Source organism: Mustela lutreola, chromosome 9 (genome assembly GCF_030435805.1).
Source record: "Mustela lutreola isolate mMusLut2 chromosome 9, mMusLut2.pri, whole genome shotgun sequence".
Lineage (NCBI taxonomy): Eukaryota > Metazoa > Chordata > Mammalia > Carnivora > Mustelidae > Mustela > Mustela lutreola.
The window spans coordinates 87719288-87735302 of record NC_081298.1 but is presented as its reverse complement, the minus strand read 5'-3'; the positions used below and the strand labels follow the sequence as shown (position 1 = coordinate 87735302).

General features: G+C 37.4%; 1 protein-coding gene across 5 annotated transcripts in view; it reads right to left on the bottom strand.

The window, feature by feature from the left end:
* The window catches only part of AFTPH (aftiphilin), a 65917-nt gene that overhangs the window by 31439 nt on the left and 18463 nt on the right, over positions 1 to 16015 (bottom strand). For 4 of the 5 annotated variants that reach the window (XR_009357259.1, XM_059187825.1, XM_059187824.1 and 1 more), the window contains exon 2: positions 5406 to 7369. Coding sequence is in view for 4 of the 5 variants with exons in the window: in XM_059187825.1 (XP_059043808.1) it covers positions 5406 to 7337 (1932 nt within the window). In the remaining variant the exon portion in view is untranslated. Of the gene's footprint in view, positions 1 to 5405; positions 7370 to 8914; positions 9057 to 16015 lie in introns of those variants that run through there. The other variant, XM_059187826.1, reaches the window with a different exon arrangement.

Below are 16015 nucleotides of genomic sequence, written 5' to 3'. Positions count from 1 at the left end.
CTACAGTCGTACACTTTACCGATTCCCAATTTCAAGCTATAACATAAGAAAAGTGACTAACTGTAATATTCACCATGCTCTAAAAAGATGGTTTGGCCCTTCTGCACAGTTTGTGGATAAATCTAATAAGATATTTCTACCTATTTTTGCAGAATCTTCTGAGGGAAAAATAACAAAAGAAATTGCTATCCAGATACTTCAAGTAAGCAAAGAGCTATAAGGCCAAAATCTCAATTTCTTAAAAAAAAAAAAAAAAAAAAACAACGGAACTGAGATATAATTGACATACATTACATTAGTTTCAGGAGTACAGCATAATGATTTATATGTATATATTGCAAAATGATCACAGTAAGTCAGTCTATCACCACACATAGTTACAAATTTTTTATTTCTTGTGATGAGAGTTTTTAAGATCTATTTTCTTAGAGATTTTCAAATATACAACAGTATTATTAACTAAAGTCACCATGCTACACATCTCCAGGACTTATTTATTTTATAACTGGAAGTCTGTATCTTTTGACCACTTAATTTATTTGGTTGCTTATGTTTTCAGTAGTAAGTTCAGGTGTTCATCCACAGAAAGGAAAACATGCACAAATCTTATGCAGATGATTAAATAAACAAACTAACCCCACATTTTTGTGGTGTGGGTTAGAGTCAGTTTGAGAATGCTGATTTTCTGGTAAAAAACGCAAAATTTACTTTCAAAGTAAAATAGGCCAAATTATTCATAATTTTCTTCCTTTTTCTTTTTGTGATACTCTTAATTTTTAAGGCTCTCTAAACAAATCTTCATCTAGTAACACTTTCCCAGGAACATTATCAAGTAGATGGCTAATAAGGAAAAATTGCTCATAGCTTCCATTAATATAAAGAGATTATTTACCAATTACCTAAACTTTCAAGTAACATCCACAGCAATATTTTAAAAATTTTATAAAAGTTCAGAGTTAAATGCAGTACTTACAATAAATCTAAGAAAAGTAATCTTGGTTATTTCAATCAAATTTCCTTTCTGGAATATTAATAGGTTAAAGAAAGAAAGAAAGGGAGGCAGAAAGTAAGGGAGAAAGGAAGAAAGAAAGAAAGAAATCTGGAAAAAAGGACTGCTTTGAAAGTAAGGAGAATTTTTTTTTGGTTATCATCATTTTGCTTTGAATCTTAGCCCAAAAACCAAAGAACAGTTTAAACCTCTTTTCCAATTTGTACAACAGAGATACTACTACTTGTTTTCTACAATTTATAAGAATGTTAACAAGAAAATGAAATATATTGAGCTCTGGGTTCTCAGGAAAAAATATTCAGTGAGAGGGAAGAATATTTCTCAATAAATGGTCATGTATGGCTTTTATTTATTTTTTTTTTAAAGATTTTATTTATTTATTTGACAGAGAGAGATCACAAGTAGGCAGAGAGACAGGCAGAGAGAGAGAGGAGGAGGAAGCAGGCTTCCTGCTGAGCAGAGAGCCCGATGCGGGACTCGATCCCAGGACCCTGAGATCATGACCTGAGCCGAAGGCAGCGGCTTAACCCACTGAGCCACCCAGGCGCCCCATGTATGGCTTTTATATCAAGGCTTGAACCTCTAAGGCTCACCAGACCCACATTTATGAATTAATTTGACTAAAACCATTTTATAAGTTTCTTTTTTTTTTTTTTTAAAGATTTTATTCATTTTATTTGACAGAGATCACAAGTAGGCATAGAGGCAGGCAGAGAGAGAGGAGGAAGCAGGCTCCCCGCTGAGCAGAGAGCCCGATGTGGGGCTCGATCCCAGGACCCCGAGATCATGACCTGAGCCGAAGGCAGCGGCTTAATCCAGTGAGCCACCCAGGCGCCCCCCCCATTTTATAAGTTTCAAAGATGTCTTCTTGGTTGACTTTTCCCTAAGTAATAAATTATTACAATAAAGCTGCAATAACTGACAGTCTCTTGACCCAAGGAAGATATATTTTATTAAAATATTAAGATATGTATGGGTAGCCTGAAAAAAGGAAATTACTAAAAAATAGGGACCCAGAAGATGTCACAGTGAAAAGTAAAAATTTGAAAGGACAACTGCACCATTTGTCTCATTTCTTAAAACCATGACTTGTTCCCCATGTTTGTTTAACTGAATTAACTGAGCTATGAATTCTAAAAGACTCACAACATTCTGTCAAGGCAGAATTTGGACAAAATGACTTGAAGGCATTTTATTCTGTCCAGGACAGAATTACTGCATCCAGCTAAGATTCAAGAGGAATAAGTCATTCTAAATTTTACCATGAAAATCCTAATGTTTACTGTCATTTGAGGCTCCTGGGTAGCTCAGTCAGTTAAGTGTCCAACTCTTGATTTCAGCCCAGGTCACGATCTTAGAGTCCTGAGATCAAGCACCACGTGAGGCTCTTACATTCAGTGGAGAGTCTGCTTTTCTCTCTCCCTCTCTCTCTGCCCCTTTCCCTCTGCTCCTCCCCATGCTTGTGCATGCTCTCTAAAATAAATAAATCTTTAAAAAAAAAAAAAAAAAAGGAAAAAAAAAGAACCCGACATTCACTGTCATTAATAAGTGAGGATTCCTGTTCTGTCCCCAACACTGTAGCAAGTAGGAGAAACATTTTAGGAAAAATACCAGTGAATCTAATCCTCTCCTAAGGGACTTACTCACATTAATGTACTTTTCCAGCATATTCTGGGAGAGGAAGAAACTGCAGGCCACAAGCTGCCTTCACAAAAGCAGGGTAAGAATGAAAATCACTTCCAATTCAGTCATTTACTCAGCAGGGCTTACCCAATTCCCTACCTCAATTTCCTTCTAAACTTCTCTTCCAGTCCCTTCCACCAATTTCTCCTTTCCAAAATCCATCTCTAAATTCTATTCATTTTCCAAACCTATCAGCAAAAATAAAAGTCTGATGAGTGAGCCAAACAAATCTCAGGAAGTCTTAAAGGTATCTTGCCACATCTACACAGTTTTTGCTCTATCTTTACAAAACACAATCATACTACAAAATTTTTATTTTTCAGTGGATTTTTTTCATTCACTTCAGAATTTACTGTCATTTTATCTTCACAAAAATCCTCTGAAGTGGATTATCTGTCTCTCTTTTTTTTAACAAGCAACTGATCTCAGAAGTAACTTGTCCAAAATCAGAAAGCTTGTAAGAGGCTGAGTCAAGACTCAAACTCAGATTTGTAAATTATATAAAGCTTATATACTTTATTACCTCTTATATCTAGTTATCAAGTTATAAACAACTTTAATCAACTAGTGTAATGCAAAAAATTCCTTTCGAAGTGGTCATAGTTTAAAAAATTCATTATCTCATGATGTTGTAAGTTCTAGAGCTATAAAGATCATTTAATACCAGTGTCACCTTATAGTAAGATGAAACTAAATAGGAAAGGATTAGGTCAAAGTCAACAGTCTTGGCTTTGTATAATTAGTTTACTCATTGTTTAAAATGGAAACCTTCTGGGGCGCCTGGGTGGCTCAGTGGGTTGAGCCGCTGCCTTCAGCTCAGGTCATGATCTCAGGGTCCTGGGATCGAGTCCCACATCGGGCTCTCTGCTCAGCGGGGAGCCTGCTTCCTTCTCCCTCTCTCTGCCTGCCTCTCAGTGTAATTTCTCTCTGTCAAGTAAATAAATAAAATCTTAAAAAACAAATAAATAAATAAATAAATAAAATGGAAACCTTCTACTTCAATAATAAATTCATCAACAGGAATAATACACACGAGCCAAATCATATAATAACTGAATTAGGGAATTAAGCTCTTCAGACTCTCAAAGTCAAATGAAAAGTGATTAGCTATTTCCACCACCTGGTAATACCATAATAATATCTTCATGTATCAAAGCAATGATGTATAACCATTTCAATTAACACTCAGACTTTGGAAATACTTCTAACTGAAAATGGTTTGCTTAGCGTAAGATAACTGGAAGAATTGGCAGATTCTGATCTTGTGCTTTGTGTCTTTAAAAGAAGCTCGTTGAGATGAGTGTTATTTTTATCAATTGCCACTACAAAGCAGTGATTTTCTAGGAGTGCTCTTTTTGACACCTCTGGGGTTGAGGAAAAGTTAGGCTTAGCACAGGGTATAACTCAGGATTGGGGAACAGCCTGGATATCAAACTGTGTCTTTAGGAGATAACTTTAAGTCCAAATAAATCATAGTGCTCTTCTCTGAAAGAGTCTGGAACAGAGAAGGATAAAGTACAGGTGCTGGGGGGCTAAAAATATTCTCCCTGACACACCTACTCCCCAGAAAGTGTAAACATAAATGGACATTTGCAGGATATTATAAGTAAATAAATACAGCCACAGTAAATCAACCCATGACTGTTCCTTGTTCTAGGTCTACCCTTAATTCTTCTCATCCCTCATCCCAGGTCTTTAGTCGCTGTCAAATTCCGAAGTCCAAATCCGCTTTGTTCAAATTCTTTCTAGCCTTCAATTCCCTACAACCTTTAGCAGAGGCTGAGGTTTCAAATTCTGTTTGCTCTCTCCTGAACTCAAAACTACTTCAGGGGCACCTGGATAGCTCAACTGGTTAAGTGGCTGGCTCTTGATTTCAGGCCAGGTCGTGATCTCAGAGACCTGGGATCAAGCCCCTCCTCCATCGGGCTCTGTGGGGAGTGTGTTTGAGGGTTCTTTCTCTCTCCCTCTTCCTCTGCCCCTACCCCAGCTCATGCACGTGCTCTGGTTCTCTCTCAAATCAATCAACCAATCAATCAATCTTAAAACAAACTGTACTCCACCCTACTAGGTCTTTTGGTGGGCAAAATTAAGAGACATTATTTCTGAAACTTAAAAAAAAACTTCTGGGGGCGCCTGGGTGGCTCAGTGGGTTAAGCCTCTGCCTTCGGCTCGGGTCATGATCCTGGGGGCCTGGGATAGAGTCCCGCATTGGGCTCTCTGCTCAGCGGGGAGCCTGATTCTCCTCATCTCTCTGTCTGTCTCTCTGCCTATTTGTGATCCCTCTCTGTCAAATAAATAAATAAAATCTTAAAAAAAAAAAACAACAAAAAAAAAACCCTTCTGTATTTCAGTTTAACCTTCTTCTGAATAATCACCATAAAGGTAAAAGCGAAAGGATTCACTGGATAGTTAATTAGCTAAACAATGAATTTTTATTTAGGTGCTATTTATGTTAATCAAAAAGCCAAGCTGATGAATTTCTGTAAATATTAAACTCACTGAGATAAAGAAAAGCTTTCCAAACACTACTTACTATAGGACTGTCTATTTAAAGTTTACAAAAGGGTTGTGAAAAATTTAACTGACATACAAATCCAGCAAGCATTATGTATCATGAGAGACTCCTTCAGCAGGTACCCAATCTAGAAATACTTTCTGAAAAGCCTCCACAGCAATTAATTTATCATACAAAATAGAGAAAATCAGTAAATACCTGAACTGAAGTGGCTGTTTCCTGCAAATGGCCACCAGCAACTGCTCCTTTGGAAGTTGCTGAAGGGACACTGTGCATTTTGGGGGTTCCTGGAGTAGCAATCTTTTCATCTGTCCTATGTGACTGCCAGGTTTCCTTTCGATGGTGAGATTCAGTAGCCTGCTGGTCTCCAAAAGCAGCCCAAGAGCAACTATCTTTCTGTCCACCCTCAAAAGCATTCCAATCTACAACTTGGCTAGGCCCAGCCGAACTGAAGTCCGCAAAATCATCAGAGTCTTGAAAAGCACTGCAGTCATCTTGTATATTTGGCACAGAATCGAAATCTCCAAATTCACCTTCTTGCCCAATTTCCAGTTTTGAAACAGGATCAGTGCCTGTCTCAGTAGACTTTCCTCCCAACTTACATTCCTCTGATGAATTATCAGAAGTCTGTTTTAGGTCAGACTCTGTAAATATAATTTCATCTTGGCAAGAAACAGCATTCGTATCCCCAAATTCTCCGAAGTCATCACCTGGTTCACTAAAATGTGGAAAATGCTCTGAGGACTCTTCAAAAGTGATATCGCTCATTGAATCTTGAGTACCAGTAACAAAAGGTGGAGTTGTGCCACTGGCTGTGCCGAAGTCACCAAACTCATCCTCATTAGTATCGTTGCAAGTCACAAAGTCATTACTACTATCACCATTTTTTACACTTATAGAATCATCCAGAACATTTTCTTCTGTAGGATCAATGCTGGGGCTTTGGGAATAAGTAAACTTTCTATTTTCTTCTTTGGAAGAACCAACTTCATTATTAGCATCAGAAGCTTTAATAGAATCCATACATAGGTCAGCACACTCAGGAGTAAACAAATCAAGTTTTTCCTCAGTTTTATACTCTTCTCTCATACTGGATTCTGAATTATCAGCTGAGTCTGCCAAATTCCAAGGCTTTGACTGAACACTTGATTTTAAAAATTTGTCCTGTTGCAATGCTGGAAGGCCTTGTTTTTCAATACTGAAAACTCTGGTACTCATTATGCTTATTTCTGAAACACAAACCTGATCCTCTGCATCCATGTCTCCTTTATCATCAAAACTTCTACCCAAAGACACTACTTTTACAGAATTCAGTTCACTGACTCTGTTAATTTTATTGTTTTCCTGAATGGTTAATGCTTCTCTATCATTTAAAACTTCATATCCTATTTCTTCTAGTTGTATCCTTTCCTTTTTGGAAAATGTGGCAAAATCTGCAAATTCCTCAGCAGGACTAGGTGCACAGTCTAAGTTATACTCAGTACTATGAGTGCTAAGAGGCTTTCTTCCTTTTGAATTGGCTACAGTGTCCAGATCTTCTGTTCCCTGAGGATTTACAGTTTCCAGTACTGCAAACCCATTTGTCAGAATCTCCAGACAAGGAGGCTTTTCACCATTGCAGCTCTCTAACTGCTTGTTTTGATGAACAACATTCACATCAGTTCTAAAATCTCCTGGAGAGAAACCTTCAGGTGTTCCAACATTCTGTCTCTGCTTCACTATAGTATTTAAATCTCCCAGACTTTCTACGCCATCAATGGAAGTATCTAACGTTTTAGATGAAATTATTTCTTTGCTGGTGGTAGAAAGTAAAACATCAGACTGTCCTTTTACAGGAGAAGAAAGTTCACCTGTGATGTCTTTATCGTTACCATTTTTAATGGACTTAAAGCTAGTAAGGCTATCCACATTTTCTGAGAAATCATGAATTGGCATAAAATGGTTTGAAGGTACAAACTCTTCCTTGGGACGAGTATAATCTGGTGCATCAAAATCAACAAACCCTACACCAGAAGGGCTAACTTCTGAAAACCCACCAAATTCCCCAAATTCATCATCATCATCATCCTCGGCTCCATTGTCTAGTGGTGGTGGGGATGAAGAGTACATTCGAATGATGTCTGGCTCCATTGCTCAACTGCTTTCAAATAATTAATTTACACCTGAAAAAAAAAAAAAAAAAAAAAGAACAGGGTTGGTTTTTTTTTTTTTTTTTTTTTTTTGGAGGGGACAGGTTACATATATTAAGGTCTTCCAAAATTCTCTCAAAGCTATTTCAAAACAATGCAAATTCACAGTGCTCTGTTTTGTATCTTTCAAATTATTTTTCTCTTAGTTGCGATTACTTTACACAGCTATAATAGCAAAAAAACCCAAAAAACAAAAAACCAAAACCTCTCCTCTAGTATATGTTTCCAAAAACACTGGTATTACATTACTGAACTTGAGGTTTCCAAAAAAGTTGGAATAAACGCAAAAGTATATTTACAAAATACTCTCTCAGGGAACTTGCTTGTTCGCTTAAGTTCTCTTTCCAGTCTGTCGGGGATTCAGGGCCTGCCTTACGGATTTGTATGACTTCTTTATAAATAAGACATGAAAATTTTATCTCTACTAATTGCTACAATATCCTCACTTTGCTTTTCAATGTTTATTTCTGACCCAAGTTAATTTTCTTTTTAAATAGACTAAAAGAGCAGTTTTTTAAAGAGCAGTTTTAGGTTCACTGCAACACTAAGCAGAAGGTACAGTAAATTTCTATATATTCCACACCCCTACTCGTGCATAGCCTCCTCTATTATGAACATCCTATACCAGAGTGGTGTATTTGATACAACTGATGAACCTACACTGACATATACCACAACACTATCACCCAAGGTCCATAGTTTATATTAGGGTTTGCTCTTGGTGCTGTACACTCTTGGTTAGGACAAATGCATAAATATGAATCCACCATTAAAGTATCACACAGAGTAATTTCGATGCCCTAAAAATCCTCTGTTCCACCCATTCATCCTTCCTTTTCCCCTGCCCCTAGCAACCACTGATCTTTTTACTGTCTCCACAGTCTTGTATTTTCTGGGATATCATATAGTTGGAATCTTACAGTATGTCACATCATATGTAGCCTGTACATACTACATGACTGGTTCTTTCACTTACTAAGACGCATCTAAGCCTCCTCCATGTCTTTTCATGGTTGATAGCTCATTTCTTTTTAGTGCTGAATAACATTCCATTGCCTAGATGTAGCCCAGTTTATTTAAGTCAATTAAAAAAAAAAACTTTCAATACTGAAGTTGTTTCTGACTTAAAGGAATTTGCAAAAACAATCAAGTTCTCACATATATCCCACCCAATTTCCCACAATGATAGCAGAGTAAATGATGATAGTACATGACCAAACCAGAAAACTGACATCAGTACAACACTATCAACTCAGCTACAGACCTTATTTAGATTTCACCAGTTTTGTATACGTGGGTCTGTGAAATTTTATCACATGTGCAGATTACATTCAAATAACCATCACTGTAACTAGGTTAAGAACTGCTGCAAAATAGTGCAATAATATTCATCAATATAAAGTAACTCCCCTTCAGTTACCTCTCAATTACTCACACCCTCCCCGAAGCCCTAACTCGTGCCAGCTGCTGATCTATCCTCCATCATTATAATTTTGCTACTTCACAAGTATTACCTACATGGAATTAAAGAAGATGTAATTCTTTGAAGTTTTTTTTTTTCCATTTGGCTTAATGCCCCTGAGATCCATGTTGTTGCATGTCAAGAGTTCATTCTTTTTTATGCCAAGTAGTCCTCCATTGTATAGCTGCACCACAGTCTGTTTCTCCATTCACTCAATGTAGGACATTTGGATTATTTCTAATCACAAATAATTACAAATACAGCTGCTATGAATATTTATGTACATACTGTTATGTGAACACAAGTTTTTAATTTTCTAAGATAAATTCTCAAGAGTGCAAATGCTTGGTTACAGTAAGTATAAGTTTAACTTTATGAGAAACTGCCAAACTGTTTTCAAAAGTTTAATTTTTCAGGGGACAAACTGATCAACTTTTCATTAGTAATTTTCATTATTTTGCTTTCATATAAGCTTGAGATTTAATATTCCTTTTTTTCTTTTACTTTTAGTTGGTTTTCTTAAAATTTAAATTCAATTAGCCAACATACAGTGCATCATTAGTTTCTAATGTAGTGTTCAGTGATTCATCTGTTGCCGCAGTTAGTTGTTTTTTTTTTTTTTTTTTTTTTTAAGATTTTATTTATTTATTTGACACAGAGAGAGGGATCACAAGTAGGCAGAGAGGCAGGCAGAGAGATAGGGGAAAGCAGGCTCCCTGCTGAGCAGAGAACCTGATGAAGGGCTCCAACCCAGGACCCTGAGATCATGACCTGGGCCATGACCTGTGCTGAAAGCAGAGGCTTAACCCATTGAGCCACCCAGGTGTCCCTGCAGTTAGTTTTTAATACATCTAGAATTTATTTTGGTATGTGATCTAAGGCAAAGGTCTAAGTAACTTTTTTTCTAAATAGCCAAGCAATTATCATAATCCCGTTTACTCAATAATCCTTCCTATACTCATTAGTTCATGATACCTTCTTGCTATAGACATTTAACTCTCAAATGGAAATCTCTATCTGGATTATCTTGTTCCTTTGTAATAAAAAGTCAATAAGGCCACAAGACAGATTTACATTAAAAGCAAAGGCAGAATTAACAACAAAAGTCCTAGAATAAAACCAGCCCATAAATTGATACTTCCAATGAACTGAAGCCCAAGGAATATTCCCTGCAATTCACAGTTGCAAAATTAGATACATGAAGAAAGTATTTTACTGTAACAGTCAACCAGTTTTGTAAACTCAAAAAACAAAACCACCACTTTCTTCCAACTCTCAGAATAAAATTTTATAAGATTTTCTAGCTATAGGAAGAAGGTACCTTAGAAGCCATTTAATTTAATTAGATATGAAGACAATGAGGCCTATTAGTAAGCAACTTTCCCAAAGGTCACACAGTTGGTTAGTAGAGAATGGCTTCAGAATTTTGAGAAGGATCTTTGAGGTCAATGACTGGTCTGTCACTGAGAGTTATTTGAAAGAAATTGAACCAATCATAAGAAAAAGATTTCATTGTAATATATCTATTTTAAACTGCCCTCCTTACAAAATCAGCATCATAAAGAAGAAAATGATGGCTTTATGAAATACCTTCTTTTCTGCTGATTTAAAGAGAAAAGGAGGGGCGCCTGGGTGGCTCAGTGGTTAAGCCGCTGCCTTCGGCTCAGGTCATGATCTCAGGGTCCTGGGATCGAGTCCCGCATCGGGCTCTCTGCTCAGCAGGGAGCCTGCTTCCTCCTCTCTCTCTCTCTCTCTCTGCCTGCCTCTCTGCCTACTTGTGATTTCTCTCTGTCAAATAAATAAATAAAATCTTAAAAAAAGAAATAAAGAGAAAAGGAAAATAACAGTAAGATACATGTAAGCCCTACTTTCTTCCTTTGTCCAGAGTCCTGATAACCCCTTCCAATATTTAGGTATACAGGGTAATTTGACCTCTAACAGTTTCCTTGTGATTATGAAGTTCCTATTTTTAAAAATTCTCTAATTTTTTTTTTTTAAGATTTTATTTATTTATTTGACAGAGAGAAATCACAAGTAGATGGAGAGGCAGGCAGAGAGAGAGAGGAAAGCAGGCTCTCTGCTGAGCAGAGAGCCCGATGCGGGACTTGATCCCAGGACTCTGAGATCATGACCTGAGCCGAAGGCAGCGGCTTAACCCACTGAGCCACCCAGGCGCCCCAAAAATTCTCTAATTGTTAATGAATGTGTGGAGAAAAGGCCATTTGCACACACATATTGCTGGTGAGTGTGTAAATTGTTAGAAGGCTTCCAGAAGGCAATCTGGCTATACTATACAAATTGTTTTTTTTTTTGTTTGTTTGTTTTTTTCCTTAAAAGTAAAACAAAATGCTCCAAGGGATTGTTTAAGCAGTCATGCTTTGTCCTTCCAGTAGGATACTATGTAGCCATTAATATCGTGATTCTTCTTCTTCTTTTTTTTTTTAGTTTAAAAGCATCCATAATGATGGCAACATGTCAAAAGGATACAAAAGCCAGCTTAAAGGAATTCTCAGTGGTAAAATCTGACAATTTGAGCATCAAAATAAAGATAATACTGGATTATAATCTACTGAATAAAAGAAACAAGTCTCAGTTCCTAGATATAAATATGTAAGATAACCGAAGCTTCAAAATACCTTCCCAAAACATAATTACAAAGGAAAAAAGTGTAACTTTACAGTGGTGAAGGGTGACACTTCATCAAATGATCAAAGTGAACATCATTAGTAACGGAAATACTGAAATCATGTATTTATCATCTGACAAGATGCAACAAGAACACCAGACCACTCCTGGAATAACTGCTGCCCCAAACACAGAACCTCAATCTATTCATGAGGAAACTTCAGACAAATTCATATTGAAAGACAGTCTACAAAACAACTGGCCTGTGATCTTCAAAAGTATCAATGTCATGAAAATTAAGGAAAATCTTAAGAACTCTTCCAAATTGAAGATGACTAAAGAGACATGACAAGTAAATTCAACACCTGATTTTCAACTGGCTTCCCTTTCTATACAGGTCATTATTGGGACAACTGTGAAACCTGAATAGAAGCCAAGAGCAATGTGTTGATGCTAATTTCTTGATTTTAAGGGTAGTATTGTGGTTATGCAAGAGAATGTCTTTGGTTGTCAGAAATGCACACTAACATACTTGGGCGAGGTGAAAATAGTAGACACACCCTTTGTCTAGCTCCCCTAATGGTGAATCGTATATAGTTCTAGTACAAGAGCAAACCTGGAAATTGACCATGTTGGCACAGTACTATTAACCAGACTACAGACCTTATTCAGTCTTCACCTTTATAAAACAAAACAAAAACTTGCATCCACTTGTGTCTGTGTGTAGTTCTGTTCAATTTTATCCTATGTACAGATTGGTGCAACTACCACAACTACCAAAATACAGAACTGCTCCCTCTCCTGCACCCCATCCTTGCACAACCACCGATCTGTCTTCCACCTCCATAGTTTTGTCATTTCAAAAGTGTTATGTAAATGAAATTATATAGTATGTAACCTCTTGAAGGTGACTTTTTTCACTAAGTATAATACCCTTACGGTCCATCCTGGTTATTGCATGTATCAGTAGTCAATTATTTTTATTGCTAAGTAGTATTCTGTGGTACAGAATACTCATCAACTGAATGACATATGGGTTATTTCCGATATTATAAATAGTACATAAACTACATTAATAATATATGTATCAGTAACGTATTTAAATAGTACACATATTAAAGACGATGACAACATTTATATACAGGTTTTTGTGTTAACCTAAGTTCTTATTTTCTGGACAAGTGTGATTACTGGGTTCTATGGTAAGTGCATGTTTAGTTTTGTAAATGCCTATTTTTCAGAGTGCTGTACCATTTTACCTTCCATAATACTCATAATACTTTACTTTTTTTTAAAAGACTTTATGTATTTGTCAGAGAGCGTGAGCACACAAGCAGGGAGAGCAGCAGGCTTCCCACTGAGCAAGGAGCCTGATGGGGGATGTGGGACTTGATCCCAGGACATGAGCTGAAGGCAGACCCTTAACTGAGCCACCCAGGTGCCCCCATAATACTTTACTTTTTAAAGAACCACCTGTGATGTTTCTTATTAGTACAATCTGTTCATGGTTAACCTATTACTTTTCTTAAAACTTTTCATTATTTGAAAAATTAAGTATTTTACTTAGCTTAAGCTTATTTCAAATTCGGATGTTAAGGAAATACCAAGATCTGAATCAGAAACTTTGTAATCAAACCAACAACACAGAAAATACTACTTCTTGTCACATCTTGAAAAAGTACTCTGTTTCTCCTTCTAGATGCAACAGGATCTGTCAGCCTCCCAGACTATGAACATTTCCTCCTTTTTCAAAACGGTGTCACCTACCAATGGGAAGAACTTGGGCTACACATTCCCCTTCGGCAGGTCTTGGCTTTGGTCCAATTCACCCTTCAAAAATCTAAGAGAATGCTATTCTCAAGTTTCAGTTAAGAATGCCAACCAGCCAGAGGGGAGGAGGCTTGAAACTTTCCAACGCAGTAAAATTTGTTAGTTGAAGCATTATGTGTTAATTGAAGTAGCCGTATGATTAATTAGCATATTAAGTCTGACTTAAGACAAATTCTTCTTTTTTAAACACAGAAAATATGGACTTTAAATGGCTATTCCTTAACTGGAAAAAGAGCTAGATGAGCTACTTTAATACTGTGCCTGGCACACAGCAACCTTAATAAATATTTCTTCATCCCTCTTAATGGACTACTTACTTCACACCACAAGTTGTTTTCTAATTTTATAATCTTAACAAACACATGCACGTGAGTATGTGTGTGTAGGAAGCTGTGTTCAACTTCCCATTTTTATGCCTGCTTATTCCAAGACCTCTTAAACAAGTAATTGTTTAAACAAGTAATGGGGGTATCTAGGAAAGATTCAAGCTATAGGATACACAAAAAGTAGACACGGGGCTTTCAAGCTTGCGTAATAAATGGGGTATCCTGAAGTTAGTTAGAGCATGCAGATAGAGAATCTGGCAGACCTTCTACACTTTGGAGATCTGTCCATCAGAAATCACATCGTTAATACAGAGCCTAGGGGACAACATAAGTGAGAAACAGTGAATAAAAATGCAAATCAAAGATGATCTTCAGGGTTACAAACCATGAAAACCAAAGGATCTTTGGTTTGGTAATTCTTATAGGAGTCCAATACAGAGGGGCCGGGGAAATAATCCACAATCCTAGTAGCAATCAGCAGTGGAACCCTGAGTCCTGTGCCAGATTAGCAGCCAGGGTAACAAGGCATACAATGGGTGAAAGTGATTCAATATTAATCTCTCATAAGAAAAAAAGTTGCACCTGCTCAAGGAGTTCTAGACTCAGGTCTGAAATGGTATGGAAAAGAAGAGGTGGTAGGTCTGTAGGTTGAAAACCCTGGGGTCAAGTGGAAAGGGAGGCTTGGTAACACAGAGGAATGAAAGGAGGAATGGGGCTAACTATCTTCTAAAACTACCTGGCAATTTAAAAATAGTTTCCCAAAAGGAACAAAGTTGGAGCACTTAAGTTACCAGATATCAAGACCTGGTTTAAAGCTACGTGTCATGTGATAACAAAGATGCCACTGCAGTGTGGAGGGGGAAAGGACAAGCCTTTTTTTTTTTTTTTTTTTTAACAAATTGTGCTGGATCAAGTGAAAACCTACACAGGGGAAACAAATCTTTGATTCTACATAATAACTCACAGAAAAATCAGCTCCAGACAGACTGTAGGCCTAAATGTGAAAGATGTGAAAACAATCAATGTTCTAGAAGAGAAGTTGAGATTATTTTCATGACCTTAGAGAAGGCAAGCTGTTTTAAATAGGGCATAGAAAGCAATAATCACAAAAGAGAAAAATGATACACTGGACTTCATTAAGATTTAAAACTTCTGTTCACCTAAAAACAACATTAAGAGGGGCATCTGGTTGGTTCAGTGGATTAAGCCTCTGCCTTCAGCTCAGGTCATGATCTCAGGGTCCTGGGATTGCCTCCAGCATTGGGCTCTCTGCTCAGCAGGGAGCCAGCTTCCCTATCTCTCTCTGCCTACTTGTGATCTCCCTCTCTGTCAAAAAAATAAATAAAATCTTAAAAAAAAAAAAAAGAAGAACATTAAGAGAGTGAAAAGGCAAGCCACTGCCTGGGAGAAGGTATCTATGGTATACATAACTGTCAAAGAACTCACAGTCAGAATATATACAGAATTCGTACAAATCAATGTGAGACAACCCAACAGAAAAATTGCCAAATATTAAAACAGGTAAGTCACAAAAGAGATTATCCAAACAGCCAGTGAGCAAATGAAAAGTCATCAGGGAAATGTACACTAAAACCACAGTAAGACACTACTATACACCCACAAGAACAGCTAAACTTAAAACAATTTTAATCATAGCTACCAATGGCAATAATATGAACTGGTATTCTCATATTTTAATGGCTGGAGTGTAAACTGGTATACCCATTTGGAAATCTGGCAGTATTTACTAACACTGTATCAGGTATGTACTTTACAAAAGTGAGTACATATAGGCACTGAAGGCATGTACAAGCCTGTTCATGACTTTATTCTTAGCTAAAAATAACTCAAGTGTCCATCAGCAGAATGGTTAAAATGAATCATGGCATATATATATATATATATATATATACACACACACACACACACACACACACACAATGGCTTACATTATGGATTATTATTACATTTAAAAACATGGATGGGGACGACTGGGTGGCTCAGCTGGTTGGGCCACTGCCTTCAGCTCAGGTCATGAGCCCAGAGGTCCTGGGATCGAGTTCTGCATCAGGCTCCTTGTTCAGCAGGGAGCCTGCTTCTTCTCTCTCTGCCTCTGCCTGCTGCTATGCCTGCTTCTGTTCTCCCCCCCCCCGTCTCTGACAAATAAATAAATAAATAAAATCTTAAAAAAAATAAAATAAAGACATGGATGACTGGGGCGCCTGGGTGGCGCAGTGGGTTAAGACTTTGCCTTCGGCTCAGTTCATGGTCTCAGGGTCCTGGGATTGAGCCCCGCATTGGGCTTTCTGTTCAGCGGGGAGCCTGCTTCTCTCTCTCTCTCTCTCTCTCTCTGCCTACTTGTGATCTCTGTCAGGT